Here is a 22093-nt window from a genome sequence, read left to right on the forward strand (position 1 = left end):
TCATCTTATTAAAGTCATCAAAAAACGTCTTATATTATCCTTAATAATGATCCTGCATTGTCACCGCTGGCTCTCCTTGACGTTAATACAATGAAGAAACGAGATATTTGAACTTGAATCCTTTTAGAATGTTTGTATTTAATTTTAAGGGTTAAAATTACTCATGCCGGCCAATGTCATAGTGCTCTTTCTAAAAATATGCAAGAAAAGTTTTGTTTCGGGGGGGGGGGGGGGGGGGGGGGGAATTTGCAAGTACAATTTCGGGTAAAGTAGGTGTAGATCTTATCTTGTGAATATTCAGATTATAACCGTTATGATAAATAGTCACTTACATTTATTAAAAATTCAACAATAGAGTAGTGATAAAGTTAAATTGAAGTATATGTATATACATACTTATTAATTTGATATAAACATCCATTACAAATACAATTCTATCCATACTTAAGATAGTAATTCTAAAGATTGTGTTGATAATCACTAATCAACATCAAATCCATGCACTTGAAGTTGAGCTCATTATTATCCATAAAAACCTTGTTTAAAATAATTTCCAGTTATACATATCTTTTTTTTTTTGTAACCAGGATATATATATATATTATATATATATGCTTTAATATCTTATTGGAAAATTGTATGTTGGCAAGCCAATTGTACAAGCACCGACAGTACTAACAGCACACCTAGCGCTAGTATTTACAATCTGACAACTACGATTAGTAGTAGTAAACAAAAATCGGTCAGATGTATCTACTCTGACCCTTCGGCAACTCAAGTCTCCATTTGTATCAGCTCTCAAAATATCCTTTACGGATCTAGGAAGTTCCCAAAATAGTTGTGTAGTAGTAGTTGCATTCATCCGTGCAATGTATGAGCCAACTTATTTTGTTCTCTGTACACATATTCCAGTAGTAGATTACCTAATTTAAGCATAAGTCACCTACAATCAGACATTAAGAATGAATCATCAGAGGATACATTAGATACAACTTGAACAATTGGAAGGCAATCCACATTGATTTGCAGTGATGTAAAGCAGTTCCAGTTATACACGTCACATGGACTCAAAGAAGAAAATACACACGAACTGCCTTTTGACTTTATGGAGTTCAGTCATTTAAAACTTAAAAACACTTCAGGTTAACAAGAAGAAAACAAAAGCAAAATAAATATATTTCTTCTTTAACATTGGTTCACCTTTTAAGGCCAAACTAGTTTCCACTCCATGAAATTTAACCGTTCCTGGGTGCCTTTTTTCCCTTTTTTTTTAGTGAATATTTAGGATACTCATAAAGTAAATAATCTACATCGATAACTGTATTAGACAGATTTCATACAATAAATTTGATCCAAATTACATATAAAAAATTTTAAACATGAAAAATAACATTTGAGAGATCACATACTCAACCACCTCAATTATCGTCATGGGTGTTGCTAGGGTGCTTTGATCAACTATAATGGTGCAGATTCTACCATATTATGTACTTATATCCTATGTTTTAATGTTAGGTGTCATAATAAATAAAAGAAGAAGACTTCCCGTGATGGACCCCCAAAAATTCGTTTATAACAGACCTTTCACAATCTGACACTTAGATGACCGTTACAAATTACCATATTTTTAAATATTCAAAAATTGGCCCACTTTATTTTCACTCTAATTTATACTTTCACCAGATACTCAAAATTACCTTTATACCCTCCAAAAAGTCAAAATTAGAGTGAAAATAGCAACAACAATTATCACGCTTCAAAAACACTCATTCCCTCCCTTTACTATCAACCGTTGATCTCACTGAAATCAACGGTTCATGATCATCCTCCCAATATACAGGATCTTGATTTCCCCCCTCTTTCCCAGACTTTGTCATTTCTTCTGTTTACTCAAGACCCAAATTTAGCTTATCAAGAATCTTGAATTTTAATTCAAAGTTTTCAACTTTATTGCGAATCACACAGTTTTTAGCTACTGGGTTACTGGGTAATCAGCAAGGGCATGTTTGGGTTATTTTGTCCGAAATGCCAGTTTTTACAAGATCTCAGATAACCGATACACATATACAGAATGATCAAAGAATTAGGCCAAGAACAGATCAAGAAGACACCCAAATGGCTAAAAATTTGAGAAATCCACATCATGGTTTGAAAGAGAAGATGAAAGCACTAACCCTTTTGTATGAACAGCAAAAACAAGGCTCTATGGGTTTCAAGAATCAATCTTTTTCCAAGCCTGATGAATCAAGATTTTCGAGTCACCCGAGTATAGAACTTTTGAGTTCAGGGAGGAGAGTTGAGAAAGAGCAGAAACAAGCGAAGCCGGTTAGTCATGTGATGAGGGAGAATACTATGCATAGTTCAACTGTAACAAGAACTTATGTGCAGCCGCCACCGGTTCCTTCAGGGGTGGAGGATGGGAAGGAAAATGTCGTGGTGGGGGCGGGAGGGGAGAGAATAGTAGGATTTTCGTATCCTAAAAGGGTGAATTCGTCGAGTACTGTGGCAAGAAAGCTTTCAATGGGAGGCTCAACAATGTCGCATATGGAGCCTCGGGTGACTAGAAGGGTAGTGAAAGAAAATGTACAAGAGTTAGATACCATTTCGGAGAAAGCAGCCAGTAAGGGGGGGAGTGGTGATGATGGTGGTAGTAGAATTCTTGTTTTTGTAAGGCTAAGGCCAATTTCAAGAAAGGAGAGAGAAGCTGGAGCCAGGTGTTGTGTGAAAATAGTGGATGGCAGAGATGTTTATTTGACTGAATTCGCCACTGAGAATGACTACCTTCGGCTAAAGAGGCTCAGGGGGCGCCATTTCACTTTTGATGCTTCCTTTCCTGATACTGCTACTCAGCTTGATGTTTATTCCACAACGTGAGTTGGAATGATATCAATAACTTTCTGTTGATTCCACTAATTCGTCTATGATCCATTTAGCCTTCAATGTTAATGTTAGTGTGGTGGCAACTTGATAGTTTGTGGCTGCACTGTCATTTGTAGTATCCTTTTATTTCTTAAAGCCTTTGATGTTAGTGTGGTAGCAACTTGATAGTTTGTGTCTGCAGGGTCATTTGTAGTATCTTTTTATTTCTCAAAGCTTTTGACGTTAGTGTTGTAGCAACTTGATAGCTTGTGGCTGCAGTGTCATTTTATAGTATCTTTTGAGGTCTAAAAGCTTCAAGATTTGAATTTTAGCAATGCCATCCTTTGATGTTAGTGTGTAGAAACTTGATAGTTTATGGCTGCACTGTCATTTGTATCTTTTTATGTCTAAAAGCCTTTGATGTTAGTGTGGAAGCAACTTGATAGTTTGTAGCCTCAGTGTCATTTGTAGTATCTTTTGAGATCTCAAAGCTTCAAGATTTGCATTTTGGACATCCTTTGATGTTAGTACAACAGACCCTTGTGGTTCGGCCCTTCTGCGGACCCCACACATATCGGTAGCTTTAGTGCAGCGGGCTGCCCTTCTTTTATCCCTTGATGTTAGTGTGTAGCAACTTGATAGTTTGTTTTAGTGTGTATCAACTTGGTAGTTTGTTGCTGCAAGTATCATTTGTAGACTATCTTTTGAGTCTAAAAGCTTCAAAATTTGCATTTTAGAAATGACATTATTGATGTTAGTATGGTAGCAACTTGATAGTTTGTGGCTGCAGTGTCATTTGTAGCATCTTTTGAGGTCTTAAAGCTTCAAGATTTGCATTTTAGAAATTAAATCCTTTGACGTTAGTGCAAGTTGATAGTTTGTTGCTGCAGTGTCATTTGTGATGTCTTTTGAGGTCTAAAAGTTTCAGCATCTGCATTTTAGAGATGGGTATTTTAAGAAATGATTTTTCCGTAGTCTTTCTTGAGCAAAAAGCAGTTGTTTTGGCAATAGAAGCACATTATCTGTCTAGTACCCTACGCTGTTGTCATATTTAGCAGGCTAAGTGCTCTCGTCATGGCTTTTTTACAATGACTATTGGAATAAAATGGAGTTAAATAGGAATGAATATAGAGTACTCATTTATCAGACCCCATGGCGTAATGAGTCATAGGGATTGATTGATTGATAGTCAAAATATTGAAAGCTTAACGGAATTGAGAGATTTAATCATGTGTTTGATCTTTTGCTATTAGATGTAAGACTACCTAAGTCCACTCTTCCTTGATTAAAATTATATATAGAACTGATCATTTGGAGTCTTGTATTTTCCAGAACAGCAGAGCTTGTGGAAGCAGTTCTGCAGGGAAGAAATGGTTCTGTGTTTTGCTACGGTGCCACAGGTGCTGGAAAGACATACACAATGCTTGGTACAATTGAGAATCCTGGGGTAATGGTTTTAGCTATCAAGGATCTCTTTAGCAAGATACGGCAAAGGAGCTTTGATGGGAATCATGTCGTTCATCTTTCATACCTAGAGGTCTACAATGAAACTGTGAGAGATTTGCTGTCCCCTGGAAGGCCTTTAGTCCTAAGAGAAGATAAACAGGTACCTCCTTATTTCTAAAGAATGATCAGCTTTACTGATTGCCATTTGTCTCTGAAATGGATAAACTGCACACTGCTCTATAATTTTCTTTTCTTGTCCCATCTTTTTTTCTTGTCGACTAGTAGTTGTAGTAGTTTCCAGTCAGATCTTCCCACATATAGAAGGAAATTAGCAAAAGGATGATCAGATTCTCACTGCTTATAATGCAGGGGATAGTGGCAGCAGGGCTTACTCAGTATAGAGCATACTCCACAGATGAAGTATGTATCCTTGTTTTCTTTTGGATTGGTCATAGTACTGTACTAGTGTATTAGTTGCTGAATCAAGGTTTTGTTGACTTTTTCTTCTATGGAAACAGGTAATGGCATTGCTCCAACAAGGAAACCTAAACCGAACCACAGAACCCACCCGCTGCAATGAAACGTCCTCACGCTCTCATGCTATTCTTCAGGTTACTGCAATTTTTCCATATTCATAACTCATGCAGCACCACTGTCATTGATTTTTAATGAAGTTTGTATTCAACACACAGGTTGTGATTGAATACCGTGTCAAAGATAGTTCGAACAACATTTTAAATCGAGTTGGAAAGCTTTCACTCATTGACCTTGCTGGTTCAGAAAGAGCTCTAGCTACTGATCAGAGAACCCTGAGATCACTTGAAGGTGCTAACATAAATAAGTCACTTCTCGCACTGAGTAGCTGCATAAATGCTCTCGTTGAGGGCAAAAAGCACATCCCTTATCGCAATTCTAAACTCACTCAACTACTCAAGGATTCACTGGGTGGTGCTTGTAACACCGTGATGATTGCCAATATTAGCCCAAGTAATCTATCATTTGGTGAAACTCAAAACACACTACACTGGGCTGACCGAGCAAAAGAGATCCGAACAAAGGTTAGATAATTCATAATTACTAGTCTGCAACGTTGTTTTGAGGTCTGGTTGTCATCATAAGTAAAATACTTTTATTGGCCATCATGATTTTTTGCCTTCAATGTATACTGCTTCAAAATGAATTTGTCATTCAAGAAGTTACTTTTATTTACTAAAATCTCTAGTCCTCTGCAGTGGTATTAACTTTTTGCAGTTTACCGTTTAATGCATTGACTTAAAAAAGAGGTGTACATTCATTTCAGTGTGTGTAATGCTACTTATATCCATTGAAGTATCATGAGTTTGAAAAGAAGAATGAATGTTGTGCTTCTGAAAATTAATTCCACCTCCATGTTTTTCATCTATAATGCCAGAGAATCCATAATGACATGCTGATGCGGTTGTCAAATACATTTGTAGTGAAGCATCTATAATTTTCAGTATTTACGGGACGCATTATGATCCTAATCTCCTTTTACCTAGTGCAGGCTTATGATGCACACGAGGAAATGCAAATCCCTGATTCTGAAACAGATCAGGCCAAGTTAGTGCTTGAGCTGCAAAAAGAGAACCGTGACTTGAGAGTGCGTTTGGCTCAGCAGCAGCAAAAACTGATTACAATCCAGAAGGAAAATTTGGCTGCAAATGCTTCCCCTGCCCCATCAACAGTTTCCTCTATCTTATCACCAGCACCGTCTTCTGCTCAGCCAAATGAAAAACGAAAAGCAAGACCCTCTTTCTTGGCTGGAAATTGTTTTACACCAGAATCCAAGAGAAAGGGTGCAGATGACTCAGTTAGAGATCTAAAAAAGCTGGTTAAGGGATTGGAGGCAGAAATTGAAAGATTGAAGAAGGATCATGAATTGCAGATGAAGCAGAAAGATGATACAATCCGTGAGTTGTCACGAAAGAGTTCAAAACCAGCAGGAGGGACACAAGTGGGTGGTGTAAAAAGGATTGTTACAAGGACAAGCTTGCGGCCAAGGGAAGTACATGATGTTGATTTGAAGAGTCCAAGTCATCGTTTTCATTCTCCAGCTCCCACGGCCAAAAAGCGCAGCTTCTGGGATATAACAACAGCTAACAGTCCATCAGTTGTCACTTTAAATGGACGAAAGACCAGAAGCCATGTTAGTACTGAAACAGCAGCAGGTCCATCCATGCTTCTCCAGGTACATTCAATATCTTTTACTAATCATTTCACATGGCATTCATTTCATCGAGTTTTTGGCTATCCGTGCTTCTTCAATTATATCTTCATATCTTCTTCTATATTCATTTCACATGGCCAAATTAGTTCATCAACTCTTTAGTTATGTGTCAGATAGATATGGACTTTTGCAAGTGAACAGTTGAACAATGGTTCTAATAGATTTTAAACTTTAGCTCACAAGAGAAGGTTAGATGTTTCTTGAAAACCTACAACATCATACGACATCGAAAACTGATACACATACCCCTCAATCCCAATCAAGTGCGGTTGGCTATATGAATCCTCACTTTTCATGTCACTCCATTTAAGTCCTTCTCAGTGCGATGGTAACAAACACAAAAACATTAGTCTCTCTAACACTAGAAGTTATCGACATTTTTCAGTGGCACAAAAAAACAACTTCATAATCATGCTTTAAAAGTGTACCTTTGAGTTTCTTTCTTCTGCGAACTGATGCAGCTTGCATATCCATGTTTCTGGTTTGTGTTCATGTTTGGGCCGCATATATACAATCACACCACTCAGCCAGGATTTGCTCGCCAGAATGTAAAGCAGTAAGGAAGGTAGATCACTTGACAATTCCAATGTAGCTGGCGGAGGCTCACAGTTAAGCTTATCGTCTGTCACCCTGGAGCAAGGCCATGGAGGAGCACTCAATCACTAGTATTAGACAACAGACTAACTGTCTTACAGTGATTAAATCTCTAATTGTTGTTTAGACAACAGACTAACTGTCTTAGAGTGATTAAATCTCTAATTGTTGTTTATGACTTCTTTCTCTCTTGTTCTTCTAGATTACTTGGGCTTATTGAAGTCATGTTATTAATATTATTTCAGTGTTTCTTCTGTTATGAAAATTTTGAAGCACATTTGCTTCAAATTTCTGTAGATTAGTGTGTTTTTACTATCTGTTATTTCTTGTACTTTTTTTACTTCTTTTTTGTGTTTTTATTGCAATTATTGTCTTTTTACTATTTGCTATTTCTTGTACTTTTGTTACTTCTTTTTTCTCGACTGCTTTGGACCCTTTTTCCCTTGAGCCCCAAGGGTCTACCGCAAACAGCCTCTCTACCGCTAAGGTAGGGGTAAGGTTTGAACCCACTTTGTGGGACTACAAAGAGTGTATTGTTGCAGACTGCTTTTCCAAGTTTAAAATGTTTCATGATCGCCATGTAAACCTTGGTAGATATTTTCTAAATCCATTTTCAATGATGGGAATAATGTCATTCTTGATTATGTTGTAAATTTATTAATTAATTTGCACTCTAGGTCAAACCACAGAAGATTTCATGAAGAAATTGAACGTGGATCATGTTGTTGAATGATGAATTTTCTTAGAATGCCCTGTGTATCAAAACTTAAAATGGAGGTGAATTCGCAGTTTGGACACCACAAAATTGGAATAACAACAATATTCCTAATGTATTCTCACAAGTAAGGCGGCGCAGTTTAAATAGGCACAAATAAGAAAAAGGACTTTCATACCATGATTATGTGTTACAAAGCCTAGACAGAACTAGATAAATATGGCCCAAACACTAGTATTCGAGACAAAACCTGAAGACTTTTTACTCTGTTAATAGTTATTCGTCATCAAGATACAAGAATATTAGTAATTGCTTTTAATATGTGCTTCTAATCAAATTAACTCATTTCTTTCTCCCTCTTTCCTTTTTTTTCTCTGATAATCTTCCTTTTAGCAAGTTAATGACTAGTTAAACAAAGAAACCTATTTAAGTATTCTTTTCAAAGGAGAAAATTTAGATTCAAAGGAATCATAATTTATAAAATTATCCAGCTAAATATGCTACCAGGTGTAAGCCTAATTAGGAGTTGGCTAGCCCATTGACATTATTATGAATGTTGTTTCCTATTTATCCTTTTCACTTTTGTTTTAGTGGTAGTGATATTCAAATCAGCTTAGACGTATTTTAATTATTTTAATACATACCTATAACCACATATATTGAGTAACTTTGCCACTAAAGCTTAATCAAACATTCTTTTTATCAGATTTGAGACCTAATCTCTCATGATGGTGTATAAGCACAAGAAACGTAAATGCACTGTATTTTCCTAATGATTGAAGCATTAGTAGCAGACTCAAATAATCATAACATGCCCAAAAAATGATGCTTATACCCTACTTTAAACTGTGTCATATCTTGCTAGGACCTCTAAAATCCTTGAGATTTTCATTTTTATTACTAGTACTAGTATTTTCCTCCATAATTTATATGCATCAAATTGCAATAAAAAGGTAGCTTGGTGCAATAAAGTTTTCACTATGTGGAGAGTCCAGAAAAGAACGAACCACAAGAGTCTATTGTATGCCACGGCTTATACTCATGACCTCCGCAGCCACACGTTGCATTTTTGTTAGAGGCTATCTCCACGGCTTGAACTATGACGACTTCCTGATCACATGACATCAACTTTACCAATTACTCCAAGCCTCCTTTCATGCATCAAATTGCAATAGGATTTGCAAATGATTATACATGATTAGATGGGAAATACTGCAGAAAAAAAAATAATTCCTCGGCAATTTTTGAGCTTATTCTCCTTAAAAATTGATTTGATTTAGGTCAAGCAGCAAACAACTATTGAAACTTTGAATAATGATAGCAACATGATCAAAAGAAAACCTCGAATACTGTGAAAAATATAATCTTAATTTTGATATTTTCATCTATTATTGTTGTACTCCATCATACATCCACTAAGATGGCCCTCTCAAACATCAACCTTCTCTTTTTCACTTTGAATAAAGGATATTGAAAATAAAACAAATGAATATAAAGCCTTGAAAATAGGAGAATAATCATTGCATACTAAAATTGAAAGAATGAACATCTCTTTTCTCCTCATAATTAATTTCCAATAGCATCATATGTTACCTACCCCTATTATTATTTTATTTATTTGTCATTAATAAGGGGTCAGAACATATTCTGAGACAAGCAAATGGACATATTTACCTATTTCATAAAATTTTGATGTTTTTAGTTATATAATATTGACCTTCCCTATTGAATGAATCTAATTGGCTCAACGTTAAAAGTTGTCCTCGTGTGACCAAGAGGTCAGGAATTCAAACTGTGAAGATAATTTGTTGAAGAAACACAAGTAATGAACAGTACATGTACCCAACGTAATTCTGACCCTTTCTTAGATTCAGCAATATAGCGAGAGTTCAATGTATCATGCTCCTTTTTAACCTCCTCAATCCAGTGAATCTTCACGCAAAGGTATAAGTTATCATCATATGATTAAGAGGTCATGAATTCAAGCCGTTGAAACAGTTTCTCGAAGAAATGCAAAATAATAATGATGTGTTACATACATATGCCTGATGTAATTCTGGCCCTTCCTTAGATTCCTTGCATAGTGGGAGTTTAGAGTATTATGTTGCCCTACACTGGCATGGGGGGGTCAGTTTAGGCACATGCCTCATGCAATTTTTAAAGATTGTGATCTAATCCTTGTTAATGGATATGCATGTCATGGAAAAATTTGAAACTTCTAATGGTGTAAAAGGAAAGCTAAGTTCTAAAGCTGAGTAACATGCCAGTCAGTGAAGGAAAGTTTGGGTTGATTTTGCTTTTGAGGACTTCTATGATTGAGCTTTAGTAGTAGTAGTTTAACTTCTTGGGATTCTCATGTTGCTTTGATCAGGTCCTGCAGACCAAAGATAATATGCACCAAAACCAATGATTGGAACATGCAATTTTTATACCCTTTGGATCAGATGCCCATAATTTATCTAGTATTGTATCTAGCTATAGTTGCCAGAAAAAGTAACCTAGCAAATCCTTAAAGATTTGAAGGGGGATAAAGCAGTCAAGAAAAGAAGGAAAAGGAATTGGAGAGTCTCATCTGCTTGGAAGACCTTTTGTCATCACAATTTGAATTTACAAAAAAAAAAGTATGAAGAAGAAATTAGTAAAGGGGTGTTTGTGCTAAGAGATTCAAGAATTTCATCATCATCCACACAGTTAATTGTACAGTAACAAAACGCCAACTTTGATTGATAAAAGAACAAAGTTTGAGCCATAATGGCATGGTATCAATGTTAAGCCGGTGGTCTATCGGAAACAGCCTCTCGTAGATCTCTACGAGGTAGCAGCAAGGTATGCGTACATTGGGATGTTGTTGTTGTAGTGTCATGGTATCAACAGAGAATTAGAAGACAAAAGGAATAAATATTTGTCTTATCTGATCATGCAGTATCCTTCAATCAAGCTAGCATATTTAGGTAATATAAGTAACATATATTTTCCATTCCACCCAAGAAAGAGAAAAAGATTACAGTAACCCATTGTTATCCCAAATAAAAATACAAAAAGAAAATAAAAGCATAGAACATTGCTAGATCTCCATGTTCATGGATCAAGAAAAGATTAATATATTCAGTTAAAAAACTCTCTAATATTCTAATAAGTTTTGGTTGATAAACCTTAAACTCTGAGCAAGTAAATGCTAAGTTCAGGAGCTCCATTGCTATCAGGATTCATCATGTAGAATGCCTCTGAATCTCTTGATCCAATAACTCTCTCAAATTTTGCTCTCATATACATAATCTCCCCAGACTCAGCACTTTCTTCTTCTCCATTCCCTGGCAAAACACCAGCACCCATTGATATTGGCTCCACAGATTTTAGAATCTGCAGTTCTTTTTCCCCTATTTCTCTTTTTGTTGCAAAGCCACATTTTTTACCATTGCAGTAAGTCCTCCACACAGGCTCATCTATGAGTCTGGACACTTTTTTCTCTTCCTCCTTGTCGCATTCCAATGCGATTCGTACCAACCCAGACGCCATCTCTCGGACTAATCCACTTATAGGTGTGGCTAACTCAACTAAGAAAGCTGGCTGTGAGGTGGAATCTTTTTGAAATGCAAAGTGTACATGTCCACGCCTGTGTCCAAAAAGGGTGCCTACAACTCTTGTTCCAAGGCCTTGTTGGAAGTTAGACCTGTTTCGCCCGAACGCCGTTAGGACAGATTTTAGCCTGGCTACTGCTACAGTTTGTAGCTTCCTCCTAGTTGCCGAAGCAGATTCTTGCTTTAACTGGTTGTTGTCATCTGCCTTGTTTTCATGGATGGTGTTTAAAGTAGAAGAAGTCTTGGTGTTTGAGACTTCAGGATTCTTGAAAGAATGTACCTTTATATTCTCTATTTTCCTCTCTTCATTTCTGTTTGAGGAGTGCTTGCGAGATGGATTTTCTGATGTCACTTCTTGTTGCTCTTGTTCTTCATTGCTCACTTTAGCTGTCCAGTGGAACTGCCTCTTAGAGGACAAGTCTTGGAAACTCTTTGACATGATTGTCTTCATCTAAGAAAAGAAAATGAGAGCAGGCTGGACCTTTAAAGTGTTGGTGGGTAGGAGAGGAGAAGAGAGTGAGGGGCAAAGAGATTCTGTTTGCTTCTTTATTCAAGGGATTTCTTTTTTATCTCTTTTTCTATTGTTATATATTTGTTTTGCTTCTAGTACTTTGTTCAAGTAAATAAGAATCTGACAAAAGAAAAACACAAGTGTCCCCACCAATTGTCATGGGAATTGGGAGTACAACACAGGGAAAGGTGAGGGCTTGAGAGGGTGTGAGGAGAGAAAGGTAAATGTTTTGAAATAAAGAAGGAATCTAAGGGAGACATGAGATGTGTTATTTCACTTTCTTGTGGGGTATAGTGAGAAAGAAATAGCTTGACTGGCTCTTTTTTGACCTGAATAAAAACAGTGTGGTCACAAAAATCACAGTGAAAGAGAGAACCAAAGAACCATCACTATTTACTATAAACATTCCCCCAACACAACCTTCTGCTTCATGTCTAGTTAGTATGATAAAATCTGCACCCCTTACCTAAAAGGAACAGAACAGTGATGATGTTTGCCTCAGCTCATCAGTAACTTAGATTCTCAAACCTTACAAAAGACATGAAATATTATGTCATTACTCAAGACACAACAACCTGCGATACACAATATAACAAAGCTGACACAGTGATAAGGGATTACTCAAGACTCAATAACCTGCGATACACAGTACAACAAAGCTGACACAGTGATAAGAGATTATCTGTTTCATTCCTCGCATTCAATTTTTTTTGAAAAAATATTGCCACGCCAACCTTGAGAAAAGGGAAAAACGCCAACCATATGGTGGGGCTAATTTAATGGAAAAGCTTAGGCATCTTAGTTTCCCTTCTTTGGAAGGGGAAAAGATCTGCACCAAAACCGAGTATGGGGGAGCACCAAAGGCACGACTTAGCAGTCGAAGAAGTGAGTGAATTACCATAGGAAATCTTTAGTCAAATGCTGGTTGAAACAAAGTCAGTTGCGGATAATGGTGGATCCAAAGTAAACAGGAAACACCAATTTAGGCAACGTACAAGGATGACCCTAGGTTGTTGCCACGAGCACTAAGTTGAGTTGTAAAGCCATAAGAACAATGACCAAATAAGTGTATAGCGACCATCACATTCATAATTCGTCCCCTACTTGTTTTCAGTGCTGTGACAATTTTTTATTAGGTAAAAGTAATAAAGATGCAAACCCCCAAAGCAATCAATCACATTGGTCCTGGGTGGGGGCTGAGTCGGCCAATTAGTGTGAAAAGGGCCAACGGATAACAAAGAGCCCCAGAAATTCCCACTGTTGACAAATAAAAAATATATACAGAAAGCACTTGAAGGCCGCATAGACTATTCTGAAGAAAATTCACTAATTACAGAACATATGGACATAATTAAAAGAGTACAAATTGAACTCAAGTTCACAAGCAGGCAAAGGTGCCAGGAGTTTTTTGTACACGGTAAAAGAGAAACCACCTCTAAAAACCAAAGAGGTACTTGCCTACAGGAAAAATAAGGCCTCAAGTTAGCAATCCAATTTTTGCTCCGCTTCTGTCTCTTGCTGTTTGGGAGGAACTGTAACAACTCCATTCATCCTCGCACGTGCTTCAGCAAACATCCTCTGTTGTGCAGCTAAAGCTTCTTCTTCAGTCATTTCAGCTACATTATTGCTCCACTTCCCAGCTCTCACAGTGTCCTGTAGGAGAAACATAAAGTAAAACGGCAATCCTCATTGAAGATCTTTTCATCATTAAATCATTTCGCATGGCGGCAAAACTTATTGAGTTCAAAATAAAAGAAGAACGAATATCACTTTACAACAGCAGAAGGATGTCTTCATACTTCCTAATTTCTAGGCCGCTCATAGAATCCGACAATGTAAGAAGACAGAAACTAGCTCATACATACCACGGTCTCTAACTTGTGTTGTTCATATGCGGCATAAACTTCTTCAATATATTCCCCAAAGCCAAGAACCTGAAAGCCAAAAGTGTTTTTATCATTCCAAGGAAACAGTAGGATATAGAACAAATTTTCACAGGCAGATGAGAAATAGGTTTGAAATTCTTTAAATCACCTTCAAATTAACTCAGGCTAAAGGTGACTACAGCTGAGAACAAAAGAAAATTGCAAAAGAGCAAAATGAAGATGATTAACAATTGAGCATAATAGAGTAACTACAGGATCAAGAAGTACCTCTAAAGACTTGAGTACATGTTCTGGTGCAATTGTTCGTTTATCTTCTCTATTACAAACTTCATTCGATTCTGATGAGATAAGATTGATGAACTCTGCACAAAAACAATGAAAGGTGGAATACCATGCAAATTAAAATCGGGACTACAATAAGAAGATTCTTCAATTATGAAGTCAAGATATGATATAATTTGACGGAATGTAAAGAGATGAAATTATATGGTCCAGTACAAGAAAGACTTCTACTCTGTCGAAATAGCAAATACAGGTCACCAGCCAAAACATCACTGGAAATATAGTAAGAATAAGCAAATAATAGCAGTGTCTCACAGCACATTGTTATGCTTTGTTTCTATCAACCACATCCCAACAGACCTTGACTACACAAAATGATTATGGAATAGGTTACTTTATCAATAAAAATAAAGCATTTTATCAATAGGTTTGTATGACAGATTAATGATCGAGTTTCGGTAGAACTGCGCTTTTTAAGTTACCAGGAATCATAATTCATATGTGGATGACAACTCAAGATGGGTTAAAAAGAAGTTGAATGCCTTTACAGGTTACTTCTATTATCCAACCATGTCCTAAACTGCTTCATGCTTATCATGTGTCGCCAGAGTGACAACCAAGAGCTAACAAACAACTCGAGCAAAAGTCTTCCTAGTCAACCGTCGTTCTCCACTGTAGATACAGATTATTACTCATTCCACCCTAATATTCTAGAGAAGCATAGTTGCTATTAGAAGAAACCAGTACTGACAACAGCATATCAACAGAACTTCAACTAAACTCAAAAAATAAAATCAGACATATTAAAATCAACTCACCTACACAACATTCAATCAAAAGATCTTGGGTATCTCGGGCAACACGAACATCAGGGGGCAACATTTCTTTAATAATCTTTGTCATAGATGCTGCAAAGAGAAAATAGAAGTACTTCAGTATATTCAGCAAATCAAGCAAATAAGTAAACTATTAGGCGAACTGACTCATCTATACCAAATAGCAAACTCGTGAGAAAACAAAATAATTCCAAGCATAAGGTGAAACTAGAAGCATTAAAATACTTCAATTGTACCACTATTTGGCTTTTGTGACTGAAATCATCAATCTCATCACATTATAAATTATTATCAAATTTCATTGCAGAGAAAACCAATATCACTTAAATCGCTCACAAGTCAAATTTTACGCCCAACAACAACATAAAATACCTAGTTAAATCCCACAAGTGGGGTCTGGGGAGGGTAGAGAGTACGCAGACCTTACCCTACCTTGTGGAGGTAGAGAGACTATTTTCAAAAGACTCTCGGCTCAAGTGCAGCAAATCAAATTTTACCATCTTAGAAAATATTTCAGAAACCCTGCTCTCCCAGCATGGACAGAGCCAACCACAAGGAAAGGAGGTTCAATTAAATACCCTTGTGCCATAAAATTGTACTCTGAAGTAGGGAAAAGTGATTTGTTACACAAACCATTGTATCCCTTAGACATAAGAGAATATTCTTGTGTTGCAGACTCGGAGTAAAGGAGTTCCAAGGCATCGCACTCTAGTATTTTTTTGAAATCCTTGTATGAATTTCTGGCTACTCCACTATCTCTCAGCCTAGTAAAAATTCAATTGTTCCTCTATCATACCTCCAAAAGCAATTAATATCCCTCCTTCACTCCCCATTTGTCCACTCAAAATCTCGTTAATTAGGCTTGAACAATAATCAAACAGAAACAGGAGGATATTCAGCTAAAAAAATAAATAAATCAAAAAAGCATGATCATGAGAGCAACAAAAAAGGGCAGCCTCGGTGCGCTAAAGCTCCCACTATGTGCATGTCGGGAGAAGGGCCGAACCACGAGGATCTATAGTATGCAGCCTTACCTAGCATTTTTGCTAGAGGTTGTGGAACTGTTTCCACAGATTGAACCCGTGACCTCCTGGTCACATGGCAGCAACTTTAGTAGTCACTACAAGGCTCCCCTTCAAATCACGCAAGCAGCAGAAACAGAAAAATACGAATCATTCTAAATAGCTATTAAGAGAGAACATGGATGAAGAGAAAAACCTTTGGGAAGCGAAGCATCCTCCTTTGTCTTACCAACAATATCCATAGATTCCATTTTAACCCTTCAAAACAAAAATAAAATATAGAATTCATAATCAAATTTGTAACTTCTTAGAAGAACAGGTAACAATTTTCTGCATATCAAACTGTTGCTAATGGTAGGTGTCAGGTAACCCGTAACCCCGTGTAATTAGTTGAGGTGCGCGTAAGCTGGCCCAAACACCACACTTATCAAAGAACAAAACTTCTGCCTATCAAATAAAACTAAAAAAACAGCTACAACAACTATTGGTGGCAAGCATCCATGTAATTATTCCAGGTGCGCGCAAGCTGACCCGGACTCCACAGTTATCAAAAAAATAAATTTTGCATATATATCAAAAAAAAAAAACACGAAAAAACAGCTACAACAATTATTGGTAGCTGACATCCGTTAATTAGTCGAGATGAGTGCGAGCTGCCCAGACACCAAGGTTATCAAAACAAATAAATCTGCATATGCCAAATAAAAACGAAAAAACAGCTACAACAATTACTGGTGGCAGGTATCCCCGTGTAGTTAATCAAGGTGAAGGCAAACTGATACGGACAGCACAGTTATCAAAGTAAATTCTGCAAATCAAATGAAAACGAAAAAAAAAACAGCTACCACAATTATTCTTCTTACCTTAGAAAGAACAGAGCGGCAAATCGGTCGATCGGAGAAAATCGAAATGAGATCGAAGGAGGTGATCGGAGTTTGCAGACGGTGGTGGTGGTTCATGGTGGAGATATAGAGAGAGAAAGGATGTGTTTCGCAGATGACTAGGGCAAAAGCGAATCCAACGAGGGATTCTCCACGCGCGAATGGATACGTGTCGTGCATGAGCAGTGGGACCCATAGTCCTTTGCGAATGGTAAATGGCGCGTGGTAATCACTTATGAGGGAAGTGTGTGGGATAACATGTGACGTATGTTGCTTATATAGTTTTCAGCGAAAGGAGAAAAGGGTGCTTGGGTGGATAGAGTTTGGTGTCGATGGAAAAGGAGAGGAGACGAGAAACTTTCCGACTCTGCTCCATTTCGTTTAAATTGGGCTTCTTGTAATTGGGCTCGGGCCTCTATTCTAAACTTGGGCTTTTGGGCTATCATCTTTTCCTTTAGTTAAATATGGATTTGAATCCTATTTTGTTCAATTTGGGTCATTGGTTTGGGACTCCATTTTGAAATCTGAGCTCAAGTTGTATAATGTCCTATTTAATTACCTCCCACGTTTCTTCTTCGGACTATCTCTACATTTCCCAACTTTTGTTGCAATCGATCTCTCTCGCACTTTCTTACCGGCGCATTCACACAACGCCTCTTTACATTACCCAAATTATCTCAACTTCATTTTCACCATCCTGTCTCATATGGGAAGGAGGGGCATTCCTATCTTGCCTTGTATGTCTTTGTTCTTAATTACATCTCATGATATGTACACATATCCATTTGAGTATCTCATTCTTGCTATATTCATCTTCTAGACGTGGGCATTTCTGGACTGACCATCACTCTGCTTCATATAACAACGTCAATGTAACTACCACTCTACAAATTTACCTTTAAGCCTTGACGATGTATTCTTATCACACGGTACCCCAAACTAAGGTTGTTAATTGGGTTGGGCCGGGTCAATTCGGAATCGTCCTGTTAAATTTAGCCGGTTTGTGGGCCGGTTCGGTTTTGGGCCAGGTTAAACAGGGCGGTCCGGTTCCGAGCCCAACAGTAAATTTAAAAAAAAACAACTCGGGACCAGCCCACTAAACCTAACCCGCCTAAACCCGATCAAAACCGATTCAAAATCCGATCAAATACATTATATATACCCACCTATATACATTTTAAATACATTAAACAATATATATATACACTATATAGAGAGTATATACTATATTAGAATTTAAAAAACATATACACATATATACAATTACACATGTAATCATGTATATGACTATACGTTAGTTAAATACATATACTACTCTGAATAGAACACATGCTACAATCATAAAAGTAATCAGGAAAATCACTATGTGCCGGCCTTTTAGAAGATGATGGCTCCTCGGGAGGATGAGGAACGACAGTTCGAGTGATATTTATCGGTACAGCTAAATCAAGTAGATCAACATAATGATTATAATCCATGTAAGCATTCGCATCATCCATAGCCGTCCACAAATCTGGTTGTTCTTGTTCTTCATTATTAGAATCACTGTTAGTATTTATCTCTAAATTAGAATAAATAAGAGTACTAAAGTGGCACATAGTAGTGTATTTCATACGCGGATTTAGCATAGCACCAACCAAGTAAATAGGGGGAATCGGAAAAAAATATTTTTTAAATATAACAAACATAGCACCAACAATTTCTTTGTAACCTTCTTTATTCTTATATTCTTTGAATAAACCAGAAATATCGGCTATATATGCTAAAATATTACAAACAGTAGGATGATAAACACCGAAAAATTCAACCGTAGCTATATAAATTTTTTTAAAAAACTTAACAAGATCATCAATTACAGCCCAATCAGAATCATGTAACATACATTCAGCCGAATCAGCAAATGAACCACAATATTGGTTAAAAGTTAGTGTAATAGGAACTCTACATTTATGACAATTAAATTATATATGTGACAAGCACACTATATATTTAGCATTCCATCTAGTATCACATTCTTCAGACATCAATACCGGTGCAAGTCCATTTTGTTCACATTTAACTTTAAATTCTCTAATTTTTTTCTTTGATTATTTCTTTGAATAAAACCAACAACAAACCATATTTTTTTTAATATAAAGCTTAAAAAACTCAAGATCATCTCTTACAATTAAATTATATATGTGACAAGCACGCTTAACATGAAATATTTCAGGTAACGACGGAGATAGCTTAACTTTTAACTTTGTAATAGCAGTCTTGTTGTTAGAAGCAATATCAAAAGCAATACATAAGACTTTATTTTCAATACCATAAAATTCTACAACTTTACCAATCGAATTAACAATAAAATCTCCAGTATGTTTATGATCTTCATCATAAAAAAAACTAGAATACGTTTTTGCATAACAAAATTACTATCTATCTAGTAACATGTAATGGTTAAATAATTATTTTTATTAACAGCACGACCAAGATCAGAAGTTAAAGCCTATCTAGATTGAATATTTTTTAACAATGTAGATAAATAAAAATAATATTGTGAATGAAGTCTAAAATATCGACCCGACAAGTACTTCTAGGAATACCATTAAACATAGGATTATAAATTGCTTGAATATAATGAATAAAGGCATCAGAAGAATTAAACTGAAAGGCAAACAACTCACAGCTACTATTTTTGCTATTTCTGTCCGGTCCCTCAATTTATTATACTTCTTAATTACCTGATCGGTTGTTGGGTCCATTCTAGTTTGTGTTGGCCCACCAACATCCTGACCACCATTTGCAATAAATAACTCTCTTTCGTGATTATCGCTTATATGTCTCATTAACGTACCAGTACCCCCTTGCTTGTGTTCTCTTTTATGTTTATATATTTGTTGATAACTATTGCACTGCACCTCAGTATTTGATATACGTGTAAAAAATTATCGTGCAATACTAGTTGTTTTATGAGCTCTTGTGGGACGGGGAGGGCGATTAACTGATTCAGATCTAATATTAGCATTTTTTACTGCGGGTGTCTCACCAATATTTTCATCATCTTCATCTAAATCAACCGTATCTACTTCATTTTCTTCTTATATACCATAATTTTTCTGAGTTTCTACATAATTCATATCGTGAGTGCCCACACCTACTTCTTCCTCAAAAGGTTGACTAAGCAGTATCGGAGGCGGAGACACACAGGTATATCTATCACTTTAACTACCTCTACCGCCAGTAATTCGCTTTTTACTACCACTACCACTTCCGGAATAATTTTTTTTATATTTTTAGTGGAGAGGTTTCTTAATTTATACATAATATAAATCAAACTAAAAAAATTCAAAATACACAAATATAATAAAATTAAATATTTAATAATTAATAAAGTTATTAAAAATTAAAAATAAGAGATGGAACGACAATACCAAATTTTGAAAGTATTCGAAGGTTGCGACTTTAGAAACTTCCATTCGTACTTTGTAATCGCAAAATTAAAAAATTAAATTGAGTACTTTAGGAAATATATAGAATATTTGAATTTTGAGAATTGAGATTTGAGAGAGAATGAGATTTAAGATAATGAAAATTATGTGGAAAATGATTTAAAAGTGTAGGATATTTATAGAAATTTTTTTGGGTTTAAAAAGATATTTTAATTGATTTTTTTTTATTTTTTTTATTAAAAAAGGGCATATAGCCGTTCTGGGGTCCCAAACGATCATATAACCGTTGGGCCCAACGACAATAATGGCCCAAACGGTCAATTTTTTATTTTGTAAAAAATCTTATCGGGCCAGTTTCTGGCCGATTAATCGGCGGGCCTGGATCGAGTTTGTTCCGAGATGGGTTAACCAGGCCCAAAAAAATAACCCAGCCCAGGACCCGGAACCCTACAACTCGTGAGCTGATCAGGCCGGGTCATATCGGGTCAACCCTGACCCGACCGGTTTGACAGGTTTACCCCGAACACAAACCTCTATATTACTAATCCCTCTCCAATATCATGTATGGTATCCTCATCAATTTTTCCATTTCCTTAGAATATAAATTTAAGATACTTGAAACTTCATTTCTTAAATATGACTTATGCATCGATTTTCCCTTTTATTTTCGCTTCATGAGTTACATAGATAAACTTATATTTCATGTACTTTATGTTAGTCCTACTTAATCTAAAATCTTTATACTCAAGGGTCTGTTGTCAAACTTTCAGCCTTTTGTTAACTCCCTCGTGCCTCTGGTCTGTATCATTTGCGAATAACATACACCACATCCTTCTACTTAAATACGACATGTAAATACATAAGTCACTTAGATAAACAAGAACGGGCAATCCCATCATGACCAAGAAGTATTTTAAGTCACCTCAAACTATTCTAACTCGAGTCTTGACTCCATCGTTTACATGTCCTTATTCTCCCTAATACAAGCCTAAAATGTACTTCTAAACTCTAAACATTTCAAAATAACCTCCATATGGAATTTATTATATGTCTTTTCTAAATTAATAAACACAATATATTATTTCTCTTCGAGTTCTTGTACTACTCTAATGACCTTACGAAATGAATGACTTTGTGTAGTAATTGCTTAGACATAAAATCAAATTAATTCTTAGAGATTGACACATCTCTCTTCATGCTATGTATGGACCATTCTCTCCCACAAAGTTAAAAGGGGAAAAAGAGAAAAGACATGATTTCTCCCTGAACTTGTCCGCTCAACTCACTTTATCACTTAAACTAAACTTTTATTTATTTATCCCCTTAACATCTTTAAAGTGTATTATTTTCACCCCTCAAAACTGAATACCACTCTCACAACGGAGAGTGTGTTACACTCGCCTACACATTAACACCACGTCAATGCCACGTAAGAGCCACATCATTGCCATGTAAGAATTTAAAAAAAATAATAATAATCCCCCACACATTTTTTTTATTTTTTTGAAAAAAATAACAAATATATATATATATATATATATATATATATATATATATATATAATAAAAAAAGGCACCCCCATCCCCATTTTCTTTCTTCTTCACATCCCCCACCCCACCCTGCCTACCCCGGCCCTCTTTACGTTTCTCCCCCCCCCGCCGCTCCTCCATCAAACCCACCCCACCTCCATTATTTTCTATTTTCCTCCATTAACAACCTCTCACCCCACTTTCAATTTCAATTTTCCTCTACCCCCACCCCTCATTTTCCTTCTTCTTCAAACCACCCACCCCCGCCCCCGCCC

General features: G+C 36.4%; 3 protein-coding genes across 4 annotated transcripts; 1 reads left to right on the forward strand and 2 right to left on the reverse strand.

Annotated features, from left to right (window-relative positions):
* The first annotated feature begins 1668 nt into the window (after positions 1 to 1668).
* On the forward strand, positions 1669 to 7323 carry LOC107862383 (kinesin-like protein KIN-8A). Of its 2 annotated transcripts, none has more exons than XM_016707950.2 (7): positions 1669 to 2870; positions 4192 to 4465; positions 4675 to 4725; positions 4824 to 4916; positions 4998 to 5363; positions 5831 to 6514; positions 7081 to 7323. In XM_016707950.2, the coding sequence occupies exons 1-7, from the start codon at positions 2026 to 2028 to the stop codon at positions 7111 to 7113; spliced, it is 2346 nt and encodes a 781-aa protein (XP_016563436.2). In that variant the 5' UTR covers positions 1669 to 2025; the 3' UTR covers positions 7114 to 7323. The 2 variants fall into 2 exon arrangements, with proteins under 2 accessions (XP_016563436.2, XP_016563435.2); XM_016707949.2 differs by having other exon boundaries at positions 1676 to 2870; positions 7015 to 7323.
* Positions 7324 to 10787: 3464 nt separating this feature from the next.
* LOC107865938 (protein MIZU-KUSSEI 1) lies at positions 10788 to 12386 on the reverse strand. The gene has a single exon (XM_016712122.2). It carries the CDS (start codon positions 11889 to 11891, stop codon positions 11016 to 11018), a length of 876 nt encoding a protein of 291 aa, XP_016567608.1. The 5' UTR covers positions 11892 to 12386; the 3' UTR covers positions 10788 to 11015.
* An 844-nt stretch (positions 12387 to 13230) lies between these two features.
* LOC107862382 (protein Dr1 homolog) lies at positions 13231 to 17222 on the reverse strand. The gene is made up of 6 exons (XM_016707948.2): positions 16841 to 17222; positions 16174 to 16235; positions 14938 to 15027; positions 14105 to 14199; positions 13817 to 13885; positions 13231 to 13604 (listed from the first exon to the last, which is right to left on the reverse strand). Exons 2-6 carry the CDS (start codon positions 16226 to 16228, stop codon positions 13434 to 13436), a joined length of 480 nt encoding a protein of 159 aa, XP_016563434.1. The 5' UTR covers positions 16229 to 16235; positions 16841 to 17222; the 3' UTR covers positions 13231 to 13433.
* Between the last annotated feature and the right edge of the window lie 4871 nt (positions 17223 to 22093).

This window comes from Capsicum annuum, chromosome 3, assembly GCF_002878395.1.
Source record: "Capsicum annuum cultivar UCD-10X-F1 chromosome 3, UCD10Xv1.1, whole genome shotgun sequence".
Taxonomy (NCBI): domain Eukaryota; kingdom Viridiplantae; phylum Streptophyta; class Magnoliopsida; order Solanales; family Solanaceae; genus Capsicum; species Capsicum annuum.

Excerpts from the sequence above, each read along its gene's own strand:
- LOC107862383 (XM_016707949.2), top strand. The coding sequence starts at position 2,026 with ATGCCAGTTTTTACAAGATCTCAGATAACCGATACACATATACAGAAT. Across the intron at positions 2,871-4,191 it reads CTTGATGTTTATTCCACAAC|AACAGCAGAGCTTGTGGAAG; the intron begins GTGAGTTGGAAT and ends TGTATTTTCCAG. Across the intron at positions 6,515-7,014 it reads GTCCATCCATGCTTCTCCAG|CTTGCATATCCATGTTTCTG; the intron begins GTACATTCAATA and ends GAACTGATGCAG.
- LOC107865938 (XM_016712122.2), bottom strand. The coding sequence starts at position 11,891 with ATGAAGACAATCATGTCAAAGAGTTTCCAAGACTTGTCCTCTAAGAGG.
- LOC107862382 (XM_016707948.2), bottom strand. The coding sequence starts at position 16,228 with ATGGAATCTATGGATATTGTTGGTAAGACAAAGGAGGATGCTTCGCTT. Across the intron at positions 13,886-14,104 it reads ATGTACTCAAGTCTTTAGAG|GTTCTTGGCTTTGGGGAATA; the intron begins GTACTTCTTGAT and ends TTTGGCTTTCAG. Across the intron at positions 13,605-13,816 it reads AACACAAGTTAGAGACCGTG|GACACTGTGAGAGCTGGGAA; the intron begins GTATGTATGAGC and ends TTTCTCCTACAG.